The sequence below is a fragment of the Theobroma umbraticum genome, unplaced genomic scaffold (assembly GCF_002168275.2).
Source record: "Theobroma umbraticum cultivar Fairchild unplaced genomic scaffold, ASM216827v3 scaffold_30.0, whole genome shotgun sequence".
NCBI classification, from domain to species: Eukaryota; Viridiplantae; Streptophyta; class Magnoliopsida; order Malvales; family Malvaceae; genus Theobroma; species Theobroma umbraticum.
This window is the reverse complement of record NW_018397254.1, coordinates 215,640-240,628: the sequence shown is the minus strand read 5'-3', so window position 1 is coordinate 240,628 and position 24,989 is coordinate 215,640. Positions and strand designations below refer to the sequence as shown.

Below are 24,989 nucleotides of genomic sequence, written 5' to 3'. Positions count from 1 at the left end.
CCCCGCATTCTTTGATTATGGAGCAAGTTAAATGCAACTGATATCTTAATTATCCATATTTAAGTTCAAGTCTAACATACTTCTTAATGTCAGATTTATTATTATAATACAAATTTTTTTTTCTTGCATTAGACTTGAACTTGAATAAATATCAATCTAACATCCGAGACTTACCTAAATCGAATCATCTTGTAACTTAACAGCTAATCTAATATGTGAATACCTCCAATCTCTATTAAGCATCATTATACTTAAGTGTTTATTGTAATAGGGATGTTTCTTTTAAGAAATATTTATTGTAGCATTAAAATTTGTAACTCCACACCAACTTTAGTTTTTATTTAAAATTTTATGGATTATAATAATGATTTTGAAACTATAATAAAATATTTAATAAATAAATGATTTTATACCCACCAAAAAGTAAAAAATATATAGTATATACAAAATGTAAAGTGATTAATTTATAGTATAAAACATTTATTTTAATATTATGCGTTTATCAACCGTTTTATTTTCTTATCACATCATCATAATCGGAGTTATTTACTAATTTGAGGCCTAATACATTTTGCAATAAATTGCATAGCATTATTTATTAAAATTTATTAAAATATGAATATTCTAAAAAATAATATAAATATGATCAATCAATTTTAATACTCCCATTACGATATGAAATATTTATATAATTTATAAAAAATCAATTTTAAAACATATCATTTCTTTCTTTTTAATTTATTTCTCGATCAAAACTATCATTAATAATAAAAATTGGTTACATTAACATTAAGACATGCCTAAATAAGAAAAAGATCTTAAACATTTTTAAAAATTATTAAAATTATTCACTCAAATTAATAAAAAATATTTTGATCTCGCAATAACATGCAAATTCATCATAATAGTTAAAAAATTCAACATAAAATTAAATAATTCATATATAATTAAATTTGAGCGAGAAACCTTAATTTATATATTTTTCTTCAATTTCATTTTTCTTTTTGTAACAAATCTAGTGAGTGCCACGTGGAAATGAGCTCTCACAATTTAAATATGCCCTTTTTAATTTTTATCACGTAAAGGAAAAAAAAATCTTTTAAGAGTGAGCATTGCAACGACGTCGTGTGGAGGAATCGGCATTTCCCCGGTGCAAATACACAAGTTACATAATCCCTGCCCGCCTGAAAATTTTCCCATCAAGCAAAAGCAAACTTTTAAATTCTTCAGGGAATAACAAATCCTAACTTTTGAAACAATCAATCAAGAAGAACCTATTTTTCTTTCCTCCATTCTCGTCTGTCCTCGCTGATTTTCTCGGGAAAAAGAATCGTGATAGTGCTTCGTTTTCAATTTTCGTAGCGGTAGATTAGATAGCGATGGCGAGCGAATCCTCGTCGAATTCTAAAAATGTAGGGGACTCGTACATAGGAAACTTCATTAGTCTCATCTCCAAGTACGAGATACGCTATGAAGGTGTTCTTTATTATCTCAACGTCCAAGATTCCGCCATTGGCCTCCAAAACGGTATTCGTATTTTTCTTGATCAAAACACTCATAAACATACGTACGTATGTACGCGTATTTCGCACTGGTTAATGTCTCTTGCATGTTAGGTATATACATTTCTTCTACTGTCTGTCGACCTAGGGGCTTTTCTTTTTCTCTCTCCTTTTCTCTTTTATTTATATTTATTATTTGGTGAAGTGATGATGCGCGGTTCTTGAAATGATGGTTTGGTAAGCGATTTGTGTGGTTAAGTATTTATAGGTTGTGAAATTTGTTGATCGAAACTTTAGTGAATATATGATAGAGCATTTGTTTTAAGGTGATTAGATATTGATAAGTTGCTATAAACAGAACCATTTAGATCAATAAGTTATATTTTTCCAATATATATATATATATATATATATATATATATTTGAGTTGAAGGGTTTACGGTGTTTCCAATATTTGTAATATTGTGGTATCCATATTGTGCGCAGAATCAGATTAATAGATGATAATTTCTTCAGCACATAGTTGCTGGTTCTTTCAGTTTAGTCCATAACTTTTGTTGTTTAAGAACAGATCCTTTCTCTGGCTTTTACAGATTCTTAGAGTAACTAATATCTGGATTATTTTAGTGGCATAAAGACTGTTATATTGTTCCACATTTTCCTGAATGTGACTAGCTCATAAGGTCTTAATATGCCTTGGTTTCCCACCACTGTAAATTTTTAGGACATGCTTGGTGAATCATGAGTCTTTAAAACCCTATCAAATTTCATGTTTCCTTATTCTTCTATGAGTCTTTGAGGCCCTCTACATTTCATGTTTGCTCTTCCTTTTTGTTTGTTTGTTTGTTTTTCTGGAAGGGTGCTGAAACACTTGGGTTTGATTTACTTTTCCATGAATTCATTTGGTTGTTTAGATAGTGGGTGTGCAAAATCAGTGTTTACTAATCTTTTCAGATATATGTGTCGGCATTAGGTGGAATTGCTTATGATTTTGGTGTTCCTAATGCTGTTTTCCTAGGCCATTTTCCTTTCCTGATGTGTTCTCTTCCTTTTGATGTTACAGTAAGATCTTATGGAACAGAGGGTCGGAAGAAGGATGGTCCACAAGTGCCACCAAGTGATAAAGTGTATGAATACATTCTCTTTCGTGGAAGTGACATTAAGGTAAGTGGGAGCATTTAATGGATCTGTCTTCTCTAATATTCTTTTGTTTTGAATATGTGCCAATCTATGAGACCATGCGTAGAAGTAGTTCTGTCAGAGAACAATCATTTAGGCACCAGAATGCGGTTTGGGCTGAATCTTGTCCACTCAAGGGTAACGCTAAATCTTATGGCAGGCCAGTGGGAGCTCTTCAATGTTTTGCTCATTGATTCTGATTGTATTTTATCTAACCATATAGAGGAAAAGATTGCTGATTTAGTCAAGAGTTGGTTTTTGCCTTGACTGTCCTTTTGCCTCTCATATTGGGAACCTTCTGCTTAATTTCTTTTGTTTATACGGCCATGCACAAGCATGCTAGGATTCATACACGTGCAGACACAAATATGCATGTGAATTCTCATAGTAAATTGTTGGAATGTTATAAAATATTGGTTTGTGGTGTATGCTGATCTCTATTGAGACATTCAACTCCAGGATCTGCAAGTTAAGTCTCCCCCTTCTGTGCAAATAGATGAGCAGATCAACAATGACCCTGCCATTATTCAGGTATTGACATTTGAAAATATCTAAAATTTAAAACTTTCCAAGGGTCAATTCAAGAGTAATTAATTTTCTTCTTGTGTTTCTTCCCTTTGCAGTCACAGTTTGCTGGTGTGCCTCTTAGCCCTTCTCCGTCAGTTTCTGTTGGTGGTAGAACTTTAACAGAATCAACTCAGCGGCAGGATACCCCTGCATTAGCCAGTAGAGTCTATCCGAGTGCTTTGCCAACACATCAATTTTCATCCCAGGCGTATCCATCAAATTATTCGCTGGCTGCTCAAAATGTTGATACTCCATTATTTTCCACTCCGTTGTATTGGCAAGGATACAATGGAACTCCACTCAATGTTTCTCAAGCTCAACAGAACCCTATTCCTGTCCAATCTCCTTCGATGCTGTCATCTCCTTTGACAGTGCAGAGTCATGTAAATGATCCTGATCTTAACTCTTCTCCAATTATGGGATTGATAAATGCATCAGAACCTGTTAACCCTGTCCTTTCATCTATTACATCTACTTCTTCACATTCTTCTGTCACTGGCTCTTTTACTCCAGTGCAAGGTTCCATGTACCCCAATTTGCCATCCTGCTCATCCATAAAAGCATCTCCATCCTCGCAAGATGCATATACTGCTACTAGACTGTCAATGTCACCATTTTCTTCATCGTTTGGAGACACAAACATCCCTGAATCTCAACCTATTGGCAAACCTCTTACTAGCCCTGCTGCTGCAGATCCTTTATCTGTTCTTTCGAACCCCATGCCTTATCCGGCTTGGTCTTCAGGTTCCTGGCTAACATCATCTCCATCTTTGGTAACTCCGGGTCAGCTAGCACAGACCAGGCCCCATGTGCTTTCTTCAACACAGACTACATACCCGGATCATACAATTGCAGTGGCATCACTATCATCTTACACTCCATCTGTGAATTCTACTCCAGTAACTCAACCACCATTGTTGCCTTTGCCAGCTCCTGCACAACAGGTCAGATAATTTTTCTTTTCTCCAAAGTTTCTTTGTACTTTGTTGAATCTGAAAGCTTATACTTGTGATAGTCATGCATAAGCATTCTGAAGTATTCCTATTAGTTGAAGCCTAAAAGAAAATGCATATGTTAACCATCTTGCTTGTATTTGTATTGTTTTGACAAGATTCTGAAATAATCATACATTTGGTCTACCAGGAACAAAACTTCCTGACAGAAATTTCGAGTTTTGCGGAATATCTTTTCCGAGAGGTTAGACTAACCAATACATTAAAATCTCATCTAACCTCTGCCCTTAGGTTACAGGTTGAAATCACCATTCTTTAAATAGTAGTATTAACCAGCGTCCTTGGTGCACATATTAGAATTTCCTTAAAATGATGTTAGAGAATGAAAGGAGCAAAGCAATTGGATTCTCTTGAATTTAGAATGGATGTTTCTGAGTGAATTGAAAGATTTTATGCACCTAAAGATGGAGTTTAGCTGCTGTGGTGTTTGCCAAAAATGATTACCTTTGACACTTGCTAGAGCATGGCTGAGTACTGTGTAGTTAACTGTTGCAGAGTCTATCTTTATGAGGCGTATTATGTAATCTTGGTTGAGAATTGAAGTGAGTCATGGTGTTTGGTTGGTAACTCCAGAATAGATCTTCATGCATGAAATTTCTAATGGTGAGGTGTTGCAGACATGCTATTGTTGATGAAGGGAAACCTGAACAAAGCACCAGTTGAGCTTATTGCTTCATATAGATGTGCTTTTTCTCTTCTAAATGGGGGCAGAGCTTGTTATCTATTCGAGAGATGCATAGTGCAGTTTTCTTAATGGCAAAACATAGTGCTTCTGCTTTTGAAGCGTGCATGCTAGGAGGTCCAGTTCAAGATTTCAAACTTGCAGTTTACTATCTTAGTTCTTAGATAGGCAGTTTTTCATAATATTTAAGCATCAACAATTTTCTGGGTGAATTGGAGGCCTACTCCTGAGTCCTGAATGTATGATACCATTGGAACATGAGCCTTACTTTTGTCATAGATAGATCCCTTTGATTTAATTTCCTATCCATGTCCTTTGAACATATGCCTGCTATTGGTTGATCTGGTTGTTTTTATTTTTCCTTTCATGCAGTCTGAATGTTGGTATTGAAGTGAATGCAGACCATTCATGTGATTAAGTGAGGCCTTGTCTATTTTTTAGCATGGGAATTGGTCTGCAGTTGTTTGATATTGTGTTGAGGGGTTTGATGCATTTTTATGTGGCTTCAGTTTAGTTGTGATTTTATATACATTGCTTTTGCTGCGGACCTTTTCCTCTCTCCCCATCCCCACCACCCCCCTCCTCAACTCTTTTTTCTTGAGGCAGGGCTTTTGTTAAGAAGCATTGGTTCCTTTGATTTTTTTACTGTATATATAAATGGATCAATATTAGTTGAAGACTGTGTTTAAAATCCATTTGTGTAGATAATATTGGATATTTGAAATCTTATAAAGAGTTACTTGTTACATATTGTTGAATTTTTGCAGTCTCTGTACTCCACCACACTGTATACTGAAGAATTTGATTTTGAAGCCATGAATGAGAAGTTCAAAAAGGATGAAGTGTGGGGCTACCTTGGGAAGGCAAGTCAAAAGGATAAAGCAGAAGGCATAGAGGATGATGCATCTGGCCAGAGCTTGGGGGACAAACAGGGTTTTGGCCTACTGGCAAAATTGGATACACAGGTTTTTCTCTTAATGCTCTATATGCAAGGTAGGTGTTGCTATTTTCATCATTTTTAACATGATTTCAAATGTCACATTTCTGCAGCCTGCTTACAAGAAAGATGACTTCTTTGACACAATTTCCTGTAACTTTCATTCCCGTGGTGCAAGGAATGCACAAAATCGTTTCTCTGAGAGAATGAAGTTAGATAGTGAGGTTTGTTGATTCTTTGAATATTTTTCACAGAAAGAAACAGGTACAGAACTACATGTAAAGTTAAGGTTTGTTAAACAATTAATCTTTTGTTGCATTTTAACTTTCCAGACATTTGGCAACTTCCAACAGAGATCCCATGTTAGTTATGGACCTTATGGTGGCTATGGTGCTGGACATGGTCAGAACTATGGAGGCTCTTATAACTGGGGCAGGGGATACGGCTATGGTGGGAGGGGCTGTGGTCAGAACATGTATCCCTGATGTTATTTGAGTTTTCAGTGTTCTATTAAATCCCATGGCTGCTAGAGACATTGTCATCTGTCATCTTAGTTTTTCTCATCAACCTTTGGCGTTATGAAGACATTATCTCAAGGTAAATGAATGGTTGTTTGAGATTTTCTTGCTGAGATGCTTGATAGGAACAACTAAACTGATACATTATGGCAGATTCAAGTGGTTTTTCTTTTTCTTTTTCCTCGTGAGCTCACCATTTCCCTATAATTTTTTAACAAAAGAATTATTGAAGCTTGATGCATATATGTGAATGATGATTGTACGTCCACCATCCTTGTAAAGACAATTCCACCAGCCCTTTTTTTTTTATTCACTGGATTTAGGTAATTTCCATCTACAATGCGAACAACCTATTTTAGCCATTTATTTTATCTGCACTGAGATTTTGAGGCAGTTACCGTACCTGGTATAGTGCTTTTTTCTTTCGTAATGTTAAATCATTATCATGAGAAATTTTGAGGAAAGCAGATAGGGTAAGGGGGAGCTGGCAACTGGTTTGGTTCCTAGTGTCAACTAAGGAAGGTTTTCTCACACTGCGAGGGAGGTAGTGCCAGTTAATGCTTTATAACTATTTTATAACAATAAGAAAGGTGGGGAAGAGAAGTTGATTGGATAACTACTGGTTGGTCTAATAGCAATTATGATATATCTAAATTTCAAAATTAATGTTTATGTAGAGAAAGATGTTGTGAGCCGCCAATATTGGACTGCCAAAAACTGATTGGCCTATAGGAGATGGTTCAGCGTGTAAAAATGTTTTAACCTGTAAAGTGGAGCGGCTAACTTATATTTGAATGTCAGAGGAACAGTAGAGGAAGCATCAGCACTGATGGATGATGGATAATAATATGTTATGAGGTGATGCCTGTTGAGATATGTCTTACGTCGAGGGCAAGGCATAATAAGAATAAGAATTTTTTGCTTTAGTGTAGTTAGCTCTACGATAAGTGTGGAGCCCTCTATAGTAGTGTTGTTCAAGCACGGAAGTGGGGTAAGAAAGATTTAGTTCCTACCCACCTACATCAATTTGGTACTAGTAAAATTTCCCCTGGTATCATTTTCCTACCCTCTTGCCATAATCCCAGTCATTTTTGGTATGTTGTGTTTTTATTTTTAATTTTTTTCATTACCGTCCTATGTTAATTGGCGCTTTGCTTGATATATTACGAATGCGAAGCGGGGAAAAGGAGGAATGCTATGAAGAGGGAATACGTTTGTTAAGGTATCAAATAAATTGAATTTAGTATTGATTTTGTTTTAATGGTGGAGAGCCTATCCACATCATCAACTAACTTTATGGGAATATATACAAAAGAAGAAAACCATCTCTCTCATTTTTTTGTTGAAGTTAATTATCTTTTCTGACTTTAGGAAGGGGGAAGCGGGACCGTGGAAGTCAAGTGAATCGTGGGGCATCCCCTTTGGGCCCTTGCTCACTGTCCCTTGTTCCATGTGTTCCTAATATCAATATCAAGATGTAGAAGAGTTTCCAGTATTGCTTTTCAAGCCTCCCGTTGGGCCTTTTGGCTTCTGCAATGTTTCGGCTGTTGTCAGTTGCGGTCTTCAGTGGAAGACTTGGTTCTTTTTCTTTGAAAATTTATAAAACCATCCTGTTTCTTGAAACTAAGCCGCCTCTGATTCCCCAAACATTGCAATCCTATCACTGCTTTTATTGTCGACGTTCTGTGCATACACTTTCTGGCCTTGATCAACCTGATCCACCGTAATCATCATGGCGGCTGCGCCGAGCAACGAGAAAAGGGCAGCCAGGCTTAATACCCCGGAACTTATGAACACTCCATCTCTAACTAGGTAGCATTCACCTTCGAACCATCCTTCTCTGTAGGGTTGTGTTCGGCTCATACTCATGGCCGCACTTAATAAGATGACTGCAACTCCAAAGCTGATCCTGCAAATTTGATAGATTCGAAGCTTTTTAACCTTTATGTATTTTTTCTTTAATACCAAGACCATGTTTCTGCTATGATTATTTATTAGTATCAGCAACGTCCAATTGTTATCCCTTTTTTAATAAAATATAATTTTCCCAGGCGTTGAGATTTAAGAAACTGAGACATTTCCAGCTGTCCATGTTCAGCATGCGTTTTCCCAACTAGTTGGTCGCCTCTCTGTCTCTCTCTTGAAAATCATCGTAGTTTCCGATCGGTAGCCAATCAGATTGACTCACATCACCTCTTTAGGAAAAGAGCTGGAAATGTGTGAAACAGGGCTTTCGGGAACTATGGGATTTTTTTTTTCCTATAATTGGAAGAGAGAAATTCAAACTTTGCTCTTTAGACAGAATAATGGATGCATCAATGAATCAAACATTCAGATGCGAATTATGATTATTGGTGACCAGAAATTCTAGCAATGAACAGAGCAGGGAGAAAACGTTTTCATCTATCTATGATTTTGGTTTGTACTTCATAGGTACATGATACTCTGTACGACCTAAACCACCGGTCCACAATACAATTCTGGAAGCAGTACTGAGCAGCCTAATTTGTCTCTGTTAACGTGGCAATGGATGACTGATTAACTGATTGTATCAATAGAGACATACAAGAGGTGGATCACCTACCAGGAAATAGCCAGGAGAATTGCAGTAAGGAATGGTTTCTTAGCCTTTCTCGCCTTTCGTCTCCACCAGCAATTCGCCCAGATTGCTACGTTGCCTATAATTTGAGCAATTGAGAGACAGATCAGTGCTGCAACTCCAAATCCGAAGGCACGACTGGCAGGCAAGAAACACAGCTTTCCATCCAACTTGAGATCACCCTTCTGCATGAACAAGAGACTCGTCTTAGAAAACAAACAAATTAAAAACTCATGTATCAATTGCAAAGAACGAAATACCAACGTACCTTGGTTCTCTTACCCTCTGCAACAAGACAAGAGGCGAAGGAGACAAGGCCGAGGGAGGCAATGGCAGAGAAGATCAACACGAAACCAACTCGGTGTTTTCCCATGGCTTGAAAGGACAAGCGAATTCAAGTGGAGGCAAGAAGAAGGAAGAAGGAGGCTTGGGGCTTACTCAAGGGATAGACAGACGAAAAGAACTGTAGGTGGCGATCCTCCTCTTTCTGTCCCTTGGTTTTCTTCCTTAGCGGTGGTTGAGCTTTTCTTCCAAACAATTCTTTCATCGCTTCGAAGGAGAGATACCATGTCCCCAAAGTCCTAACTCTATTTACTCTTTTATGTAGTTGTAGATTCTATGGGAAGCTTTTTTCAATGACGTGCGGGTGGTCAACAACCGTCTCAAGGGTGAGTTTGCAGTCTATTTTTTGACAATTCAAAGCGATAAAATCACGAGGAGTTCATAATATGCTTTAATTTGACTACAGATTTGATACTTGGTTTTTATTTCCTCAAATGTTTCGTTGTAGATAATTATTTAACGGTTAATAGCATCAGGCTTTTTCCGGGGAGAATTGTATGTGTATTGCAGTCCTTTCGGTGGTGCAAGTTGGATATATACTTGGAGTGGTGGACTTTGTCTCAACGTGCGTTGGTTTCTATTATTTGAAGAAAAGGAAAAGGACGATGCATATTTTGTGAAGGGAATTGATTTGGAACTGGCTCTGCCAGCCAGCTGAGCTTTGAAGTTTCTTCTTTGAAATTTCCTTGCTTGAGCAGTTTTTGTCTCGATTAAAATAATCCATGGCATCTGATGCTGAACTGATGAAACCCTATGGCCTTGCGGCTGTAGCTAGATGCTTGGCCTGTCAGTGTGTGTGGCACAATCCAACCTTGCTTCCACCCACCACCCTGAAAAGGAGAAAGAATGATTCCATGTTTGCTTATGCCCACTTTCTTTTCTTGCATTCTGACTATGTTAGTTGACCGTTTTCTTTATGGACAGATAAAAGTTGTTATCTTATAAAATTTGAGAATCTAATAATATCGTAAAGCCTATGGAACAATCACCTACGGTTGTAGGTGTAATATTGTACTCACTGCTTATGGTCAGAATGTTTTGTTTCATTACTGCCATCGAATTAATTTATGGTGAGGAAGACACTGATTGTCCATAGACTTTGAATATTTATCCCTAGATGATGTATACAAATAGTTAACTAGGTTTAAAGTTCAAACACATAAATTGTATGGGTTTTGGACTCCCACCCACAATGCTGATCTTTGAGGTAGTATTTGATTTTTCCCTTCTTTAAAATCTTGTGAATTACGGAAGCCCATGTTTTAAAGCCCATTCCATGTTAGGTCTTGAGTTGGGTAAGCTCAAAATTTAGCCTTGGGCTGAGAGACATACCATCGAAACTCAGTCCACGTTTTAGGATCTCATCTTATGCTAGGAAAGGTTGAAGCTAAGTAGAATTATCCTTTGCCAGAACGTGCTCAGGATGCATGGTTGGATTCATGCATGATATGTGTGTCAATCATGTGCACAATATGTCCAGCAATAAACTAGTAAAGGAGTAGAAGGAGGCACTCAACTTTTTATTGTACAGTTGAATCAACTAAGACTATAGCAGTAAACACGCAAACAGGAAACACCATTAGCATCAGCCAGCAGCTGTAACTTGAGCCTCCGGGAGGAAGATCCTCAAGATATATAGTCCGGCCATTCGCAGCGCCCTTGGCCAAGATTTGCGAGATAGTTGGCAGACGATCGCCTTCTTTATATACATATATGTATGTATATATCTATGCCGCACGGCCTTAAGCCCTTAACCCAATTCTTAAACCCCTTTCAACAACTTCGGGCACCCAAGCGCTTAGTTTTCTTCAATGTGGGAAGATTGGTGCATACAAGAGTTGAAGATTGAGACAGCCGATTCAGTGTATACTTTTCTTCCTCTTCAAAACGTCAAGAACGGACTGTGCAGTACAGTAAGCAATAGCTTGAATAGTTACCATTGGATTGACACCTAAAGCCGTCGGCAAAACACTTGAATCTGCAACAAAAAGTCCTTCTACCTCCCATGTTTCCCCCATCTGGTTCACCACTGATTGCTTTGGATCAATCCCCATGCGGCAGCTACCCATCTGATGAGCTGAACATATTTGTGTGTTTAAGTCTCTTAATGGCCGCGAACTCTCCCCCTTGACAAACCTCTCGAACTCATGTGAGCTTGCTTGCTTCACATTTATGCTCTTCCCTTTACAGTGATGTGTCCCAATCTCTTCAGCTCCAGCTGCTGCCAGTATTCTTAAAATTTTATCTAATCCTTTCTTCAGATTCTCTTCATCGGTGGCTTCCATCTTATAACCAATTGAATTTGGTGAATATACGTGTCCTGACCCTTTATCCCTTGCCAATGCAAATATGTGAGCTGTCCTAGAGAACCTGAGCATTCTCCTTTTCATGTCTGCACCAGAAAGCCAGGGCATTAATGCTGAGAACATGCCAGGGTGCAATGCTGGTGTCTGTAGTACTGCCCCATATCCAGACTTGTCCATATTTGCAACAACAGTAGACATTGCTGTCATAATTCCTCCTTCATAGCTCTTCTTCTCTTTCTCTGGCCAACCACTGGACAAAGGCGCATCTGGAAAATATCCCCAGGCCATTGCCACTGGGTGGAGATGCAAGTTTTTCCCAATGTTAGCATTCTTCAAACCACTTCTTTTCAACAAAGGTGGAGTACTGAGAGCCCCGCAAGCAACAATGGTCACCTTAGACTCCACAATGCAGATGTCTTTTGCCCCTACATATTCCAACTGAAAAGCAACCCCAGTTGCTCTATTTCGGCCTCTCCCTTTCCTTCTTTTGTGTAAAACTTTAATGGCCTCACATCCAGGAAGAATTACACCATTTCCTGAATTTACCAAGTCCACTAGCCACGTCTCTGAAGTACCCTTCTTTCTTCCATCTTTGCAGCCCATACAGCACCAACCACAGTAATGATCAGGCGGTGAATTTCTTGGAATGTCATTTACGGGATACCCCAATTCTTCACACCCTTTTCTCAAAACTGCATTGTTGAATCCTTCTTCAACAATTTCAGACTGAACTCCCATTTTCTCGCATACCACATCCATGGCTTCTTTGTACAATTTGCTGTCAAATAACTCCAGCTCACAGCGGTCACACCATTCGTTGATCACATGCTGTGGGGTTTTAATTGAAGCTGACCAATTGATTGTAGAGCCTCCACCGACAGTAGAGCCTGCAAGTATCACAACTCCCATGTCATCAGTTGCCAACATACCACCAGACATGTACATTTGATCCATACTGGGCCCTTCCAGAAGTGAAAGATTGCTCCTGGCGAAGTAGTTTCCTTTCTCTAAAACAAGCACTTTGTAACCAGCCTTGGCAAGAACACCAGCAACCACACCGCCTCCCGAGCCGGAACCAACTATTACTGCATCACATTTGATGGTTAAAGAAGGATGAGATGAGTTGGGAGGATTAATCTTCTTAGGACGAACCGAAACCGGGAACCCAAATCGTAGTAGATTATCTGCAACAACTTCTCGTGGGTGTCTTAGGTTGATAAGACCTCTACAGAGGGGACCCAAAGGCTCTTCTTTCTCACCATCTTCTTTGCATTCTTGTTCCTTACAGATGAAGTTTCCATAACCATTTTGTGTTGACGTCTTCAATCGACTGGCTTGAGGTTTGAACTCTGGGTCAGGTCCGCAGTAGCCAATCGCTTTCCATGACAAGTTCTGATTCTTCTCATCTACCTGTGAGCAACAGGTTCATTAATTATCTGATGAAGTGAGGTCGATCTGTTGGAATATCCTGCCTGCGTGCTATTACCAATTGTATTCCATGCAAGTTAAAACATCATTGTCTTCACTGTTCTCTGGTTAGCTGATCATCTAATTAATGAATGTTGCGTTGGTTTATAGTTTTTGGTCATTTTCTCTTTGTACAGTAGCGATTGCAGCAGCTAGCAGGCATTAATTATTTCTTGCAAACCGAATTAATAACTAGTTGAATGAACTAGCTACGCCTATTGTCACAACCACCACTCAGCGCGGATAAGCATCAGAGTAGTTGCATTTACCATTAATTTTGAGGCAAAGTTGATGTACTTCCTTTAATTTGCGATGGCTTAGGCACCTGTTTTTTAATGCATTCCATTGACCCTCAAGAAATAAATGTATACCTTTTTAGACAGACAAAAATAAAATAAAATATGAAAGATTTTGAAAGATATTGATATTTTGAACAATGAATTGAGTTAGACTTATTTGATAAATAAAAGAGAAAATTTTAAAAAACAATGCTAAGCTCGTCTCAAAAAATAACTTTCAATATAAAATTAATTGTCTTTAATTAATTTTTATCTTAAAATGATAAAAATACTCTAAAAACTATTTCAAACAAATTAAATGCTCCCGAATTTTTTCTCTCACCATGCATTTGCTTTGCTCTCTATTCTTCTCTTTCGTCATCTAACTTTTTTTAATTTTACCATCATCACTATCTTTTTATTTATCTCTCATCATCTCGTTGTTGATCTACATACCAAAAAGCATGACATGAAAGATAACACATTCTTAAGTATATTAGTTCACATTCATAAAACCCTCTCTCTATTATTTCTCACCATCTCATCATCAATTTATAGATCAAAAAGAATGACATAGTAAGTAACAATGAATTTTTGATTTTGTGAGTGTTAAGTTTTTTTAATGATTCAAGACATGAATCACTTTGTTACACTCTAAAGGTATGTTCTACTAAACTTGAATCAGTGAAAAACTTAATACTCATAAATTCAAGAATCCGTTATTACTCACCACGTCATACTTTTTTATTTGTAGATTGATGATGAAATGGCAAGAGATAAGCAAAGATAGTATTTTGTAAATATAAATTAATAAACTCAAGAATGTGTTGTTACTTTTTATGTTATGCTTTTTGATCATATGACGAGATAACGAGAGATAGACAAAGAGATAGTGATGATGATAAAATTAAAAAAAATTAAATGATGAGAGAAAAAAATGAAAAGAATAGCAGAATGGGGAGCAAAACAGATAAATGGTGGGAGAGAAAATTTGAGAGTTCTTAAATATGAAGAGGTTCATTAAAGGTAATTTTATTTAAAAAAATTTTCTCTTGATTAAAAAAAATTAAAATTAAAAAAATTATTTTTTAAATATTCTATCTTCAAGAAAAAAAAATCCTCCCTAAATAAAAACATAAAATTTTGAACAGACCAATCCAAAGAAAGTTCTTTAATCAGCGAGACAATAAAGAAGTTACAGTAAAAAATAAAAAAAAAACCATAGGATTCTTACCTGGGAGAAGAAGACTAGCTGGGTGAGAAGCTTCGTGGACTTGAAGAGCATTCTGAGGTGATAGAAAAAACTAAGAGACCATGAAAGCAGAATTTCCTCCCTTTTCTGTTGAGACAACTGAGAGAAAGTATGGAAGAAGGGGAAATTGGTCGATAGGCTTCTTGGTCCGCAGAGTATGAAGGTTCCCAGCCAAGTTGACAACAGCCACAGTGCTAACCTTATCATCCATTTCTTGGGATGCTCCATCCTCTCGCTCAGCAACCCTCCTACCTGTATATATAAATATATATAGCTCATCATGCATGTGTAGAAATATTTATAGACCAAATAATTAACTTGCTTTGAAAAAGTTGGTAATTGTCAGTTTTTGAAATCTGAAATAATTTTTTATTTGAAGAACGATTAAAGTATAGTTGATACCCCTTTTTTTAATCAAATATTATAACTTTTGGTTTCGGGATTTGAACCGAAACTCTGAAAGTAAGGAAGTAGAGGAATAGGCCAAGGTTATTCAACAAATCATTAATTAGTAATGAAGTTTAAAGGGTGATTTTGATGGTTATGCAGCACAGGAGATGAAGGTGATGCACACTGCATGCAGCAAATATAGCAATAAATTAATTAATGTAAGATGCAGCGCAAAAGGACAAGGGTTTGTGAGGAAGAAAGTTCCTACACGCTCTGGAGTTGCAGCCATGGAAGCTGAAGACTGATAAAACGTTGCGACTGCATCAGCATCAGCGGCAGAGACGTGGAGGGATGGAAGGAAGGCATCGCAGATGGCAGTGAGGGACTCCATTTCGCGAGAGGAGATGGAGTTGACGTAACAGTTACCGTACTGCCTCTCCTCTTCCCATAGGGGGAGTTTCTCTGTGTCAATGCCGGCACTCAACTCAATCACCGTCGCCTGCTCCTCTCCCCTACCGACACCATTTTCCTCCATGCTTTAATTAAGATAAAAATTAGTGTACAAAAGTTGGATTAATCTGAACAAAAGAGCTTAACGTCCTATATATATAATAACATGACTTGAGATTAAAAAACCCAAAATACTTATATATATATATTTATATTTATATATATGAAAGCGATGAAAGGAAGAGAGAGCAGAGGTGCTGGAAATGAGTAACCAAGTTGATTATCACGGTGACAGGCGAATAGCGCAGCAGTCAACCAAATTGGCCGCCCAATAAAAATCCTCTGACTTTTGATGTCGTTTCTTCATAGTAATGTTTCCATCATTTAGTTTTAGGAATTAAATTTTAAAATTTAAGATTTAATCACATATATATAATTATTAATAGACAGCCAACAAGAGCAGAAAATTTCTGTTCTTCCACCCCTCCTCCGTCTTAACTCAATGCAACTGCCACCAATATTAAATTAATTACGCTCTTCCTTTTAGTATTTAGTTTATTTTTCTATAACAAACCAAGTTGTCTAATTTGTTTAGTTCAATGAAACAGGCCCCAGTTCCAGGATGACACAAGGAAATAGCAAAAAAAAAAAAAAAAATCAGTCAATAATCACCCAGCTTTCACAGTATGTATGGTAAGTTTTTTATGTCTTGAACCATTTTTATTTTATTAAATTAAAAAATATATTAGACATTACAAAAGATCCGCCTACATAAAATAAAGTTGTGTTGGATAATTAATAATTAACTAGTACAATAAACGTGTTGACTATATAATAGGTGGTGATATCAACAGGCAATATATATATATATATATATAGTTGCATTAAACAACAAAAGGAGTAGAGGATTTGTCTTGAAATATTTCATCAAGTTGAATTCTACAGCTAGCGATTGCTCTCAAGAAAAACTTATTTAATGCTTGCATGATCAAGACAACTTTCTCTGCTATAAAACATGATATGGTATCGTAGCTACAGCCCACATGCTTCTGTGTTTCAAATATTAGCTTGCATGATTATCATAAACAACTTGTGGTTTTCAACCAATAGGAGATCACCACTGTTTCTGGATAGACAGGTGAGAAGACAGCCTGACGGCAAACAAATTAATAAAGACGATATGGACTTTAGAGTCAATTTAAGGAGAAAAAAAATAGTAGAAATAGAAAATCTTTTAGAGGAAAATAGAACTATTTATATCAGCAACATGTTTGAATTCTTGGGAAGGTATACACTTACAAGTTACTCACATAACCCCTAATTCATAGATATATATATATATATATGTATGTTGATGTTTGTCCCAATTGCTAAATTAATTACAATTCTTTTATTCAAATTTGAAAGATAATCTTCTATATATCTAAGGTTAATTTTATTAATGTTTAAATCAAGTAATTGAATAAAATTTATCGATTTATACCGATGGCAATATCAAAAGTATAGCATACAAATAAAGCAAACAGTAGTGGTACATATATATCAGCTACCTCGTATAGGAACACCTACGGTACAATCCATTCCATCCTCCTTCATTATTGGGACCAAAATTAATTGGTTAAAAGGAATTAAGGAACCCATAGGCCATAGGCTACAGCGAAAGGACACCCCCCTAAAGCAGTGAGATTGCCCTTTCAACAACTTTAGAATCAGACAGCAGATGGACTCTTAATTAAAAGCTATAAGCTGCCACCCATATATATATATATATATATATATATTGCTTTTCATAAAGAACAAGAGCATGATGCATTGTCAACAAAATGGTGGAAAAAAAAATAACACATAATTCACAGGTATTGCTCTCACAAACAAAAACAATAAAAATTAAATGAGAAGGTAGTACACAAACCTCAATCAATTAAAAAATTTTTAAAGAAAAATCAATAAATAAATATGTAAAATAAATGGAGAATGGACAAGGGTTAGCGAAACTAAATGAAAATGAATGGAGTGCCTGAGTCAGATTGCGTTCATCATGCCCAATCATCAAAGGGACTGTTTGAGACATACATAGTCCTGCCAAATAATGAGTTGTCCGTCATTCTCAATGGCAGGCCAATCTTTTCCTTCCTTCTCATCGTAATTTCTTCCAGCAACGGACAATTTGTAAGGCATCTTTGCTGGCATAGATTGGAGCTTCGGACAGTCCGAGATAACCAATTTGCGAAGAGACGTGAGGTGTCGAAGGCCCTTGTAGTCCAAAAACGTAAGATTTGGAAGACCAGTAAGAGTAGAGGGCAGCATATATATGTGCATCTGGGAAAGACTATCTCCTCTGCATCATAGATTCGAAAGGTTGTAACTGAAGGGGGTGTTTCCAAACCCCAACCCTTCCTGCCCGCAATCAGCTTTTCACTTCTTTGACTTGTAATATCTTTTAATTTGGAGGGTAAACCCTCCTTTGGAAATGACTCAATTTCCGGACAATTGAATATCACCAAAATCTCAAGGGATGGAAAGAGAGACTGCTTTTGCTCAGGCAATGACTTTAAATTTTTGCAATCGATAAGTCCAAGTGATGTCAAATCGGCGACAGATAATCCCTCTTCGAGAAAAGATGTAAAATCGACTTCAAGCCTTCGCATGAGCCGATACCAACAAGATTTAGCTTAGGGAATGATCCTATTGGGAAGGATTCTAGTGGATGATCGCCGTTGCCACTTATGAATTAGCATTCCAGGGATGTATACAAGAGGATTTTGGAATAATCCAACACATTACAGTTATTGATGCTCAAACACTTGAGCGTAGTAGGTAGACTGCCTTCAGGAAGAGATCTGAGACCATAACAATTCCATATTACCAACTTTTTAAGATAAGCGCAATGTCGCTCCGCCTGCTCCAATATGGAATCATTGATATTCAATTTGTAAATTTGCAACTGTAGAAGCCCACGAGGCAATGGCTCCAATCGCAATGCATCACATTGGTTTAAGTCCAGTTCAGACATGCCTGGTGCCATTGGAAGCAAGCCTCCAAGCTTCCCACATCTCTCAATCTTAAGTTTCATTAAAAAAGGGAGGTGTTTGGGCAAAGACTTGGTTAACTTGGGACAATCTTCCATGCACAACTCTTGGAGAACCCAGAAAGCTCTGTCTTTCAAACAAAACTATTCTTCCCACTCTGGCATTTCCTCGAAACTTAGAATTTCCAGTGATCCAAATGGTTTACTCGAAGCATAACCGTGACCATAAAACTCATCACCCACTGTTACTACTTCAGCAAACCCTTTAATGGAGAAAGATTTCAAAGATGATAATTGCCCAAGCGGTGGCAAGAACAAGCAAAATTTACAACCCCTCAGTTGCAAAGATACTAGATTCGAGAAGGAAGAATGCCCCACCCATTCCGGAAATCTTGTATCTCTATAAAACTCAATAGCAAGATGCTCCAAGTTTGTGTGAGTCTCCAGTTGTTGAAGTAGTTCTCTATCATGCGTTGATTCATCATTAGTATGATAATACTTACTCCATATCAACACCAACTCCTTAAGGTTGATCTTCTCCTTCAAATTGGCATCTTTGGCATCCCTATGGCAAACAACATTTTGTAAATTTGAAATGGCAAGTCCTCCATGTTGATTCTTGAGCTTTCCCAACTCACTAATGCTTGAACCATTTTGCTCACCAAAAACAAAATCTGTTAATGCTCGAAGATCTTTTAATTTACCCATTCCTGGTGGCCTCCTTGCCAACTTTGTGTGCCTTGTGTCAAGATGATGCATGTTGATCAATCTCCCCATGTCTTCGGGCAACTCGACATCTTTTGCCACTCAAATAAGAACAATGTTTGCAAATTGTACAATGTAGTCAAAGAGTTCGATAACCTTTCATTTGAAGTTACAAATAGATTCAAATAATGCAGCTGCTTTAATTTTTTATAGTAACTCATTAATATTATGATAATGAGTCAAAAAAAGTACTTGTAAGAATTTAAATTTTACGATTAAATAATCCATTATCACATTAGTAACATAACAACGTCATAATTGTGACTTTAAAGTTAAGAATAGATACAAACCTTTTATTTCAGGTAAAACTTCAAATTTTTTAAACACGTTGTACTCGTTTTGAACATTGGATAAATAACGAGTCTTTTTAGTTATGTTACATGAAAGTCTATTACAACCGTCCAATCTACAAATAAATTATCCATATACAGATTTTGCCAAATTACTAATTAGGTTATGTATGACAAGGCAAGACTTATTCCCGCTTAATTGTTGAAAAAATAACTTAAAAATGTTAAATATTGGAAATACTCTTTATCTCGATCCTTCATATTTACAACTTCTCCCTAATTAAGAAACAAATAGGGATATGAATTAAAATCATCAATTTGCATTTGCAAGCCATGGCGACTGGCTTTTCGCCTATATATAGCTAGATGCAGAGATTATGTCATGTAAAATATTTTATGCACACGTCACCATCACCATGCATGTCATCCTATGGGATTTAAGAAAGCTTGATTGCAAAATTCATAATTTCACCCTACGCATGCATGCAGTAGGAGTAGGCGATGGCGACCTTGTCCGTCAACATGTTAACACCCCATGCATGTACGTTAAGAATGAATTGTGTTGCTCCCTCTCCTACATCAGATTTCATTGAATAGATAATATATATATTCAGATTTTAGGATATTTTAGCAAGTTGTAATGATAATTATAAATTAAGATAGAACTTAACTTAAGCTTTCTATCAAAAATAATTAAGACATATGTAAAGCTGTTAGCCCAACGCGAGCGGAAAGGCCCCAGCAAGCGTGGCTATAATGGGCTTTCCGGAATGCCCATTTCCCACAAAATAACCGAATCTTAGTGTAATTGGGCTCATCTCAGGTGGGGGAAGCCCATTACAACACTAGTACTGATAATAAGTTAATCGAAGCTCAAAGCTCTTGATAATATTAATTATTCGAACAATACCATTTCTTTTGCCAACATAATTTTCTAAAATTATTTTATGAATTATTCTATAACTAAAGGTGTTTTTTTCACATTTTTAAATTAAAATATGAATATTTTCGTACATGCAAATAACCGGTTCGTTTCATAATTAATATCTGAATAACGTGGATTAATGTTTCTTCAGCGTGGGGTTAAATTTCTTTCTTTTTGGTGCAAAAAAAAAGAACAAAACCAACACTCCAACTTAAGATTTCTGCTATAAGATTGCAGCCTGTTACACTTTAGTCAAGCTCAAAGTAACCACACCAACTGCTTACAACTTTAAACATACAAGAAAAGAATATCAAAATATGAAACGGAAACTGATAGTCGAACTTGTTGGTGGGGACTGGGGCGTACCACTTGGCAATAAACAATGCAAAGATGGCCTGGGGGAGAGATGTTTCATTACCCACGTTAGATTTCTGGGGTAAAAAGTTGTAGCCTATCGGCATATTATTTTATACATCTAAAGCTAATGTCAGAGAAAAGGACAGTGGCGCACTAGCTAGAGTTTTTAATTTACACACAAAAGGGGGAAATCTGTGGTTTCTTTTGTCTTCGAGATCAGAGAGGAGGAGCTAGGGGAATTAAACTGGATGTTGTCAGCTATGTACATCCGAACTCAAACAGAGTCTTTAAATTAAGAATCAAGTTCCTGCTTTGTATCTAAATTTAGAATAAAGTATATTAGCAGTTTTAATTCTTTATTTTAATTATATATGAATTCGTTAGTTTTGAAAATGGATAACTCTTTTTAAATTTGTAAACGACGTTAATGTATAAACAAAAAAATCTAAAATATCTTTTTTTTTTATTTTTCTTTTCTTTTCAAATTAACCAAAACGATTAGATTAAAACACTAAATCCAATCGAATCTCTCTAATGAAATGCGAGATCTGATCATGCATCTTAGATCTCAGGCTTCCCTAAGGAGCATTAGATCGGATGCTCTCCTAATTGTGCTTGCCAAGGGAGCATGGCTGGCCGGAAGAAGGTTGAGTTGGGAGTTTTTTTTTTTTTTTTGGAAAAGAGGTAAAAATTTAAAAATAAAAAATATAATTTTTTAGTAGTAATTTTTAAAATTAATAAAAAATAAAATTATTTTAAAAATATTATCACGTCATCAAATTAACAAAAATATTAATACTTAACTAATGGTAGAACTTATGTGTCTGGTGAAAATAATTTTTTGGATAGATTGTTTATTTTGAATATTAATGAACATATATGTAATTATGGTTAAAAGTTGAAGACTTAAGTGGATTTTACCTCTAAATTTAATATCTTTCTTTGTTTCTTATCAAGTAATGAACATTGAGTTGTACTTGAAATTGCTTACTAAAAAACTGATAATAATGAACACACACCTTTTATTGCACCACATCGAAGTCATGACATTCATATATATGATCTCAAAAAAAGAAGGAAAAGCAGCAAACGAATTGCCTTATAAAGCACATGGCACCTGGGATGCTGCAACTCTCTTACTCTTTTGATCAGCCATCTCCAAGATGAAATAGAAACACAACTAGCTACTCTAAGAAGAAAAACCTTGAAAAGCCATGCTCAAAAACTCAAAGGAAACTAAGGGCAAAAACAATCTACAAATAAAAAGGCTGCATATTATATATATATATATATATTATGCGTACGTGCAGATGCTTGGGGGTAGAGATTTCGCAATGAGCCAAACGAAAAGGTGCTAATTATATGGAAAATCATAACTTTAGCACAAGACTGCAGAAAGCAGTACTTCTGATGGAAGTTTCCTTTACTCTGGGGGTTCTCTCAAACATTTTATCACTCTGTCACACTCTCAGAAACTAGAAATTAAACCTACCAATAGAAAATGAGAGAGATTTTAGATCATTCTCAAGGAGCACCTGGTGGGTCGTTGTGGCCAACACCAGGGCTATGACCAGGACTTGTTGGCCGAAAAGCGTCTGCCTCAATCATTTTATAACGATTTATAGTAAACCTGCCAATATTATTGGATTGAGGACTTGGCTTGCTCAAAGAATCTTTAGGGATAGACGGTGCACGAAACGCTAGTGAGCGCGATGCTGATATCAGGTGAAAATGCTGCTGTAAAAGTAGAAACATAAACAAAGAAAGCATGAAAGGTCTGCATGCCATGAGGGGTTGATGAGGAAAGAGGGCTTTTTCAACGAGTCGATGAAGAAATAGTAGGAAGAGAAACAAGAGAGAGAGCTTCTATCACTAAGCTTCAGTAGGAAGAAAAACAGGAGAGAGCTTCTATAACAAAGCTTCAGTTTTCAGTAACAACCTACACCGATTGAGGTTTTTCGCAACCTAAGAGTGCTTTTTAAGAAGATGGTACGGTCCCACTAGCAGCTTTATTACCCTTCAACATGGTCATAAATAAGAGTTCGATGCACATGCCAGTGTCTGTTTGATATTGATGAAATATAGACGAAAGCGAGTTGCAAGGCATGCGAATAATTTCCATAAATGGAACCCTTGGCATTTCTTTCCACATTCGAATTCAAGTGAACTTTCTCTCAGCCGCACATTGATTAGCTTATACAATTTTTAAGCAGGGCATGGAGTTTGATTAGACAACACCATATACACTTTGCTCAACATTTCTGTTTTGTTTAGTATATGTTGAGAGGGACTGAAATCTGCAACATTAACGTACATCTCGGTAAGGTTTTAAAAGCAAATAATGCTTCTTCCACTCAGCTTATTACTTATTGCTTAAAATGATGTCTTTGTTCTTTTCTCCTTCTTAATATAAATTTTGTGTGTTCTCTCTCTGGGTTTAATAATGCAAATTGCTCATTCCTCCTTGTCACTTAATTTGCTTGAAGAGGAAAACCCAGGTTTAATGCAAAGCTCACTTCCTCCTTTAGCTAGAAGAGATCGGGGTGGCCAGATTTTATACCCGTCAACCTTTCACGACGCATGATTGGGTTGAAAGTACTGTCACATAGTTGATAACATGAAGACAGTAGTAGAGACATGCATTTCTCTCTATGTGAGTCTGTGTGCGCCATTCTGTTTCCCTGTTTAACATATTTCAAGAAATTAAGCAAATTCCACGAGTTAAAGCATATGTGCATTTGTATCAGAGAGACTAGAGAGAGAACAAGATTAACTGATCAAACCCAGGGAATAAGTAAGACACTTGTATAACTATTTCCTGATAAAAATTTGAAAGGTTACTTCCAGCCTCTAGGGCTCTGGCATATATGTAGGAAAATTCTTGTGCCAAATTAATTGAAAAGAAAGAAGAAGATACAAACCTGTAAAAATCAATACTAACACTCCTTGTAAACAGGGTCCTTAAACGTAGGTGTTAATGCTTCAACATTTTCTGTAAACATATCCCATGTGCCTTCAAAAGTTGAATGAAGCCATTCAAATGTAAATATATATACATACAAGACAAGAATTAAAAAAGAAAAAACTGACATAATAAGGTTTTATAATACTGCATTTGCCCTAATATAATAAGATTTTGCAACACCTAAGTATTTGACTCTTTGCTATTAAAAAACAGAATCCAAATTTTCCTTCCGTTAATTAAAAAGAAATGTGTTCGCAGTCTCCTTTGTCAGAACGGAATATGTTATGTTTATAATATATAATTAAAAAAAAAAGCTGATGCGACTTTGAACAGTTATCCATCCCCATCAGTCCGATCCCCATCTTTTTATTTGTTTAAGGAAATCCTAACCTTAAAAACCATAAGGTAGTGCGTAGGGTGATTTATAGCTAAGCCTACGGCTACCCGCACGATTGGAAAGGAGCCTCTTCCCCTTTAGCCTTTCTAAGCCCGACCAACCATATGCTCCTACCTTTGTAAGCCAAGTACCATGTGATGATGTACCTCGACTTGTTCAGTGACCTCCATTTGCATCACAAAATTAAGAAACGGTAAAGTACGAGATTTGTCATGAAGACTACTATTATAATATAACAGCCCCTTTTTCTTATGCTTTCGGTACTAGTTAAGTGCATTTGCTCCTAAATTAAGAGATATTCCATTAGGATCTGTATTCTGTAAGCCATTGGTCAAAAAGTACCCACCAAGTGCAAATGCAATATACGAAACCTTTCTTTTTCCTTTTCTTTTTTCTTCCTTGGGAAGTTCAAAGGTAGCCTTTAAAATAGAGATATGCAACGTATACTTTATAATTAAACACATTACATTACCTGTCATACGTTTGAATAGCTTTGCGTATAGAATATTTACAATTCAAATTTGATTATAAATGATAATTTTAAAATATTTCATTTTAGTTTATTTTTTAATTTATACATTATTTATAATTAATTAATTGTTCTTAATATATATGATTTAAAATTTTTATTTATATTTTATGAGTTAATTTTAATTTATTAATTTAATCTTTCATATTTTTTTATTTTGGATTTCGGTTCAAGTTGGAGTTTTTGCAGGTATTAATAATCTAGTTTGGATACTAGAGGTTGATTTTTAATCGGGTTAATTTGAATAAAAC

At 36.3% G+C, this 24,989-nt stretch overlaps 3 protein-coding genes and 1 pseudogene across 3 annotated transcripts; 1 reads left to right on the top strand and 3 right to left on the bottom strand.

Moving 5' to 3' along the window:
- The first annotated feature begins 1,208 nt into the window (after positions 1 to 1,208).
- On the top strand, positions 1,209 to 6,894 carry DCP5-L (decapping 5-like protein). Its single transcript, XM_021431176.1, has 7 exons — positions 1,209 to 1,527; positions 2,566 to 2,666; positions 3,141 to 3,212; positions 3,305 to 4,192; positions 5,711 to 5,908; positions 5,994 to 6,104; positions 6,213 to 6,894. The coding sequence occupies exons 1-7, from the start codon at positions 1,380 to 1,382 to the stop codon at positions 6,363 to 6,365; spliced, it is 1,671 nt and encodes a 556-aa protein (XP_021286851.1). The 5' UTR covers positions 1,209 to 1,379; the 3' UTR covers positions 6,366 to 6,894.
- Positions 6,895 to 7,599: 705 nt separating this feature from the next.
- LOC110417160 (protein MODIFYING WALL LIGNIN-1-like) lies at positions 7,600 to 9,561 on the bottom strand. The gene is made up of 3 exons (XM_021429394.2): positions 9,266 to 9,561; positions 8,983 to 9,182; positions 7,600 to 8,307 (listed from the first exon to the last, which is right to left on the bottom strand). The coding sequence occupies exons 1-3, from the start codon at positions 9,368 to 9,370 to the stop codon at positions 8,022 to 8,024; spliced, it is 591 nt and encodes a 196-aa protein (XP_021285069.1). The 5' UTR covers positions 9,371 to 9,561; the 3' UTR covers positions 7,600 to 8,021.
- Positions 9,562 to 10,803: 1,242 nt separating this feature from the next.
- On the bottom strand, positions 10,804 to 15,784 carry LOC110416837 (Long-chain fatty alcohol dehydrogenase family protein). Its single transcript, XM_021428955.2, has 3 exons — positions 15,301 to 15,784; positions 14,625 to 14,894; positions 10,804 to 13,055 (listed from the first exon to the last, which is right to left on the bottom strand). The coding sequence occupies exons 1-3, from the start codon at positions 15,565 to 15,567 to the stop codon at positions 11,199 to 11,201; spliced, it is 2,394 nt and encodes a 797-aa protein (XP_021284630.2). The 5' UTR covers positions 15,568 to 15,784; the 3' UTR covers positions 10,804 to 11,198.
- A 1,747-nt stretch (positions 15,785 to 17,531) lies between these two features.
- Positions 17,532 to 19,287, bottom strand: LOC149527681 (putative disease resistance protein At3g14460; annotated as a pseudogene).
- Positions 19,288 to 24,989: the final 5,702 nt, after the last annotated feature.

What these genes read in the sequence shown, in the direction of transcription:
- LOC110417160 (XM_021429394.2), bottom strand. Translation starts at nt 9,370, where the DNA reads ATGGGAAAACACCGAGTTGGTTTCGTGTTGATCTTCTCTGCCATTGCC. An exon ending in CAGAGGGTAAGAGAACCAAG is followed by an intron (nt 9,183 to 9,265) that starts GTACGTTGGTAT and finishes TTGTTCATGCAG; the next exon opens with AAGGGTGATCTCAAGTTGGA. An exon ending in ATTCTCCTGGCTATTTCCTG is followed by an intron (nt 8,308 to 8,982) that starts GTAGGTGATCCA and finishes TCAAATTTGCAG; the next exon opens with GATCAGCTTTGGAGTTGCAG.
- DCP5-L (XM_021431176.1), top strand. Translation starts at nt 1,380, where the DNA reads ATGGCGAGCGAATCCTCGTCGAATTCTAAAAATGTAGGGGACTCGTAC. An exon ending in TTCGTGGAAGTGACATTAAG is followed by an intron (nt 2,667 to 3,140) that starts GTAAGTGGGAGC and finishes ATTCAACTCCAG; the next exon opens with GATCTGCAAGTTAAGTCTCC. An exon ending in ATGACCCTGCCATTATTCAG is followed by an intron (nt 3,213 to 3,304) that starts GTATTGACATTT and finishes TTCCCTTTGCAG; the next exon opens with TCACAGTTTGCTGGTGTGCC.
- LOC110416837 (XM_021428955.2), bottom strand. Translation starts at nt 15,567, where the DNA reads ATGGAGGAAAATGGTGTCGGTAGGGGAGAGGAGCAGGCGACGGTGATT. An exon ending in TGGCTGCAACTCCAGAGCGT is followed by an intron (nt 14,895 to 15,300) that starts GTAGGAACTTTC and finishes TTATATATACAG; the next exon opens with GTAGGAGGGTTGCTGAGCGA. An exon ending in AGCTAGTCTTCTTCTCCCAG is followed by an intron (nt 13,056 to 14,624) that starts GTAAGAATCCTA and finishes TGTTGCTCACAG; the next exon opens with GTAGATGAGAAGAATCAGAA.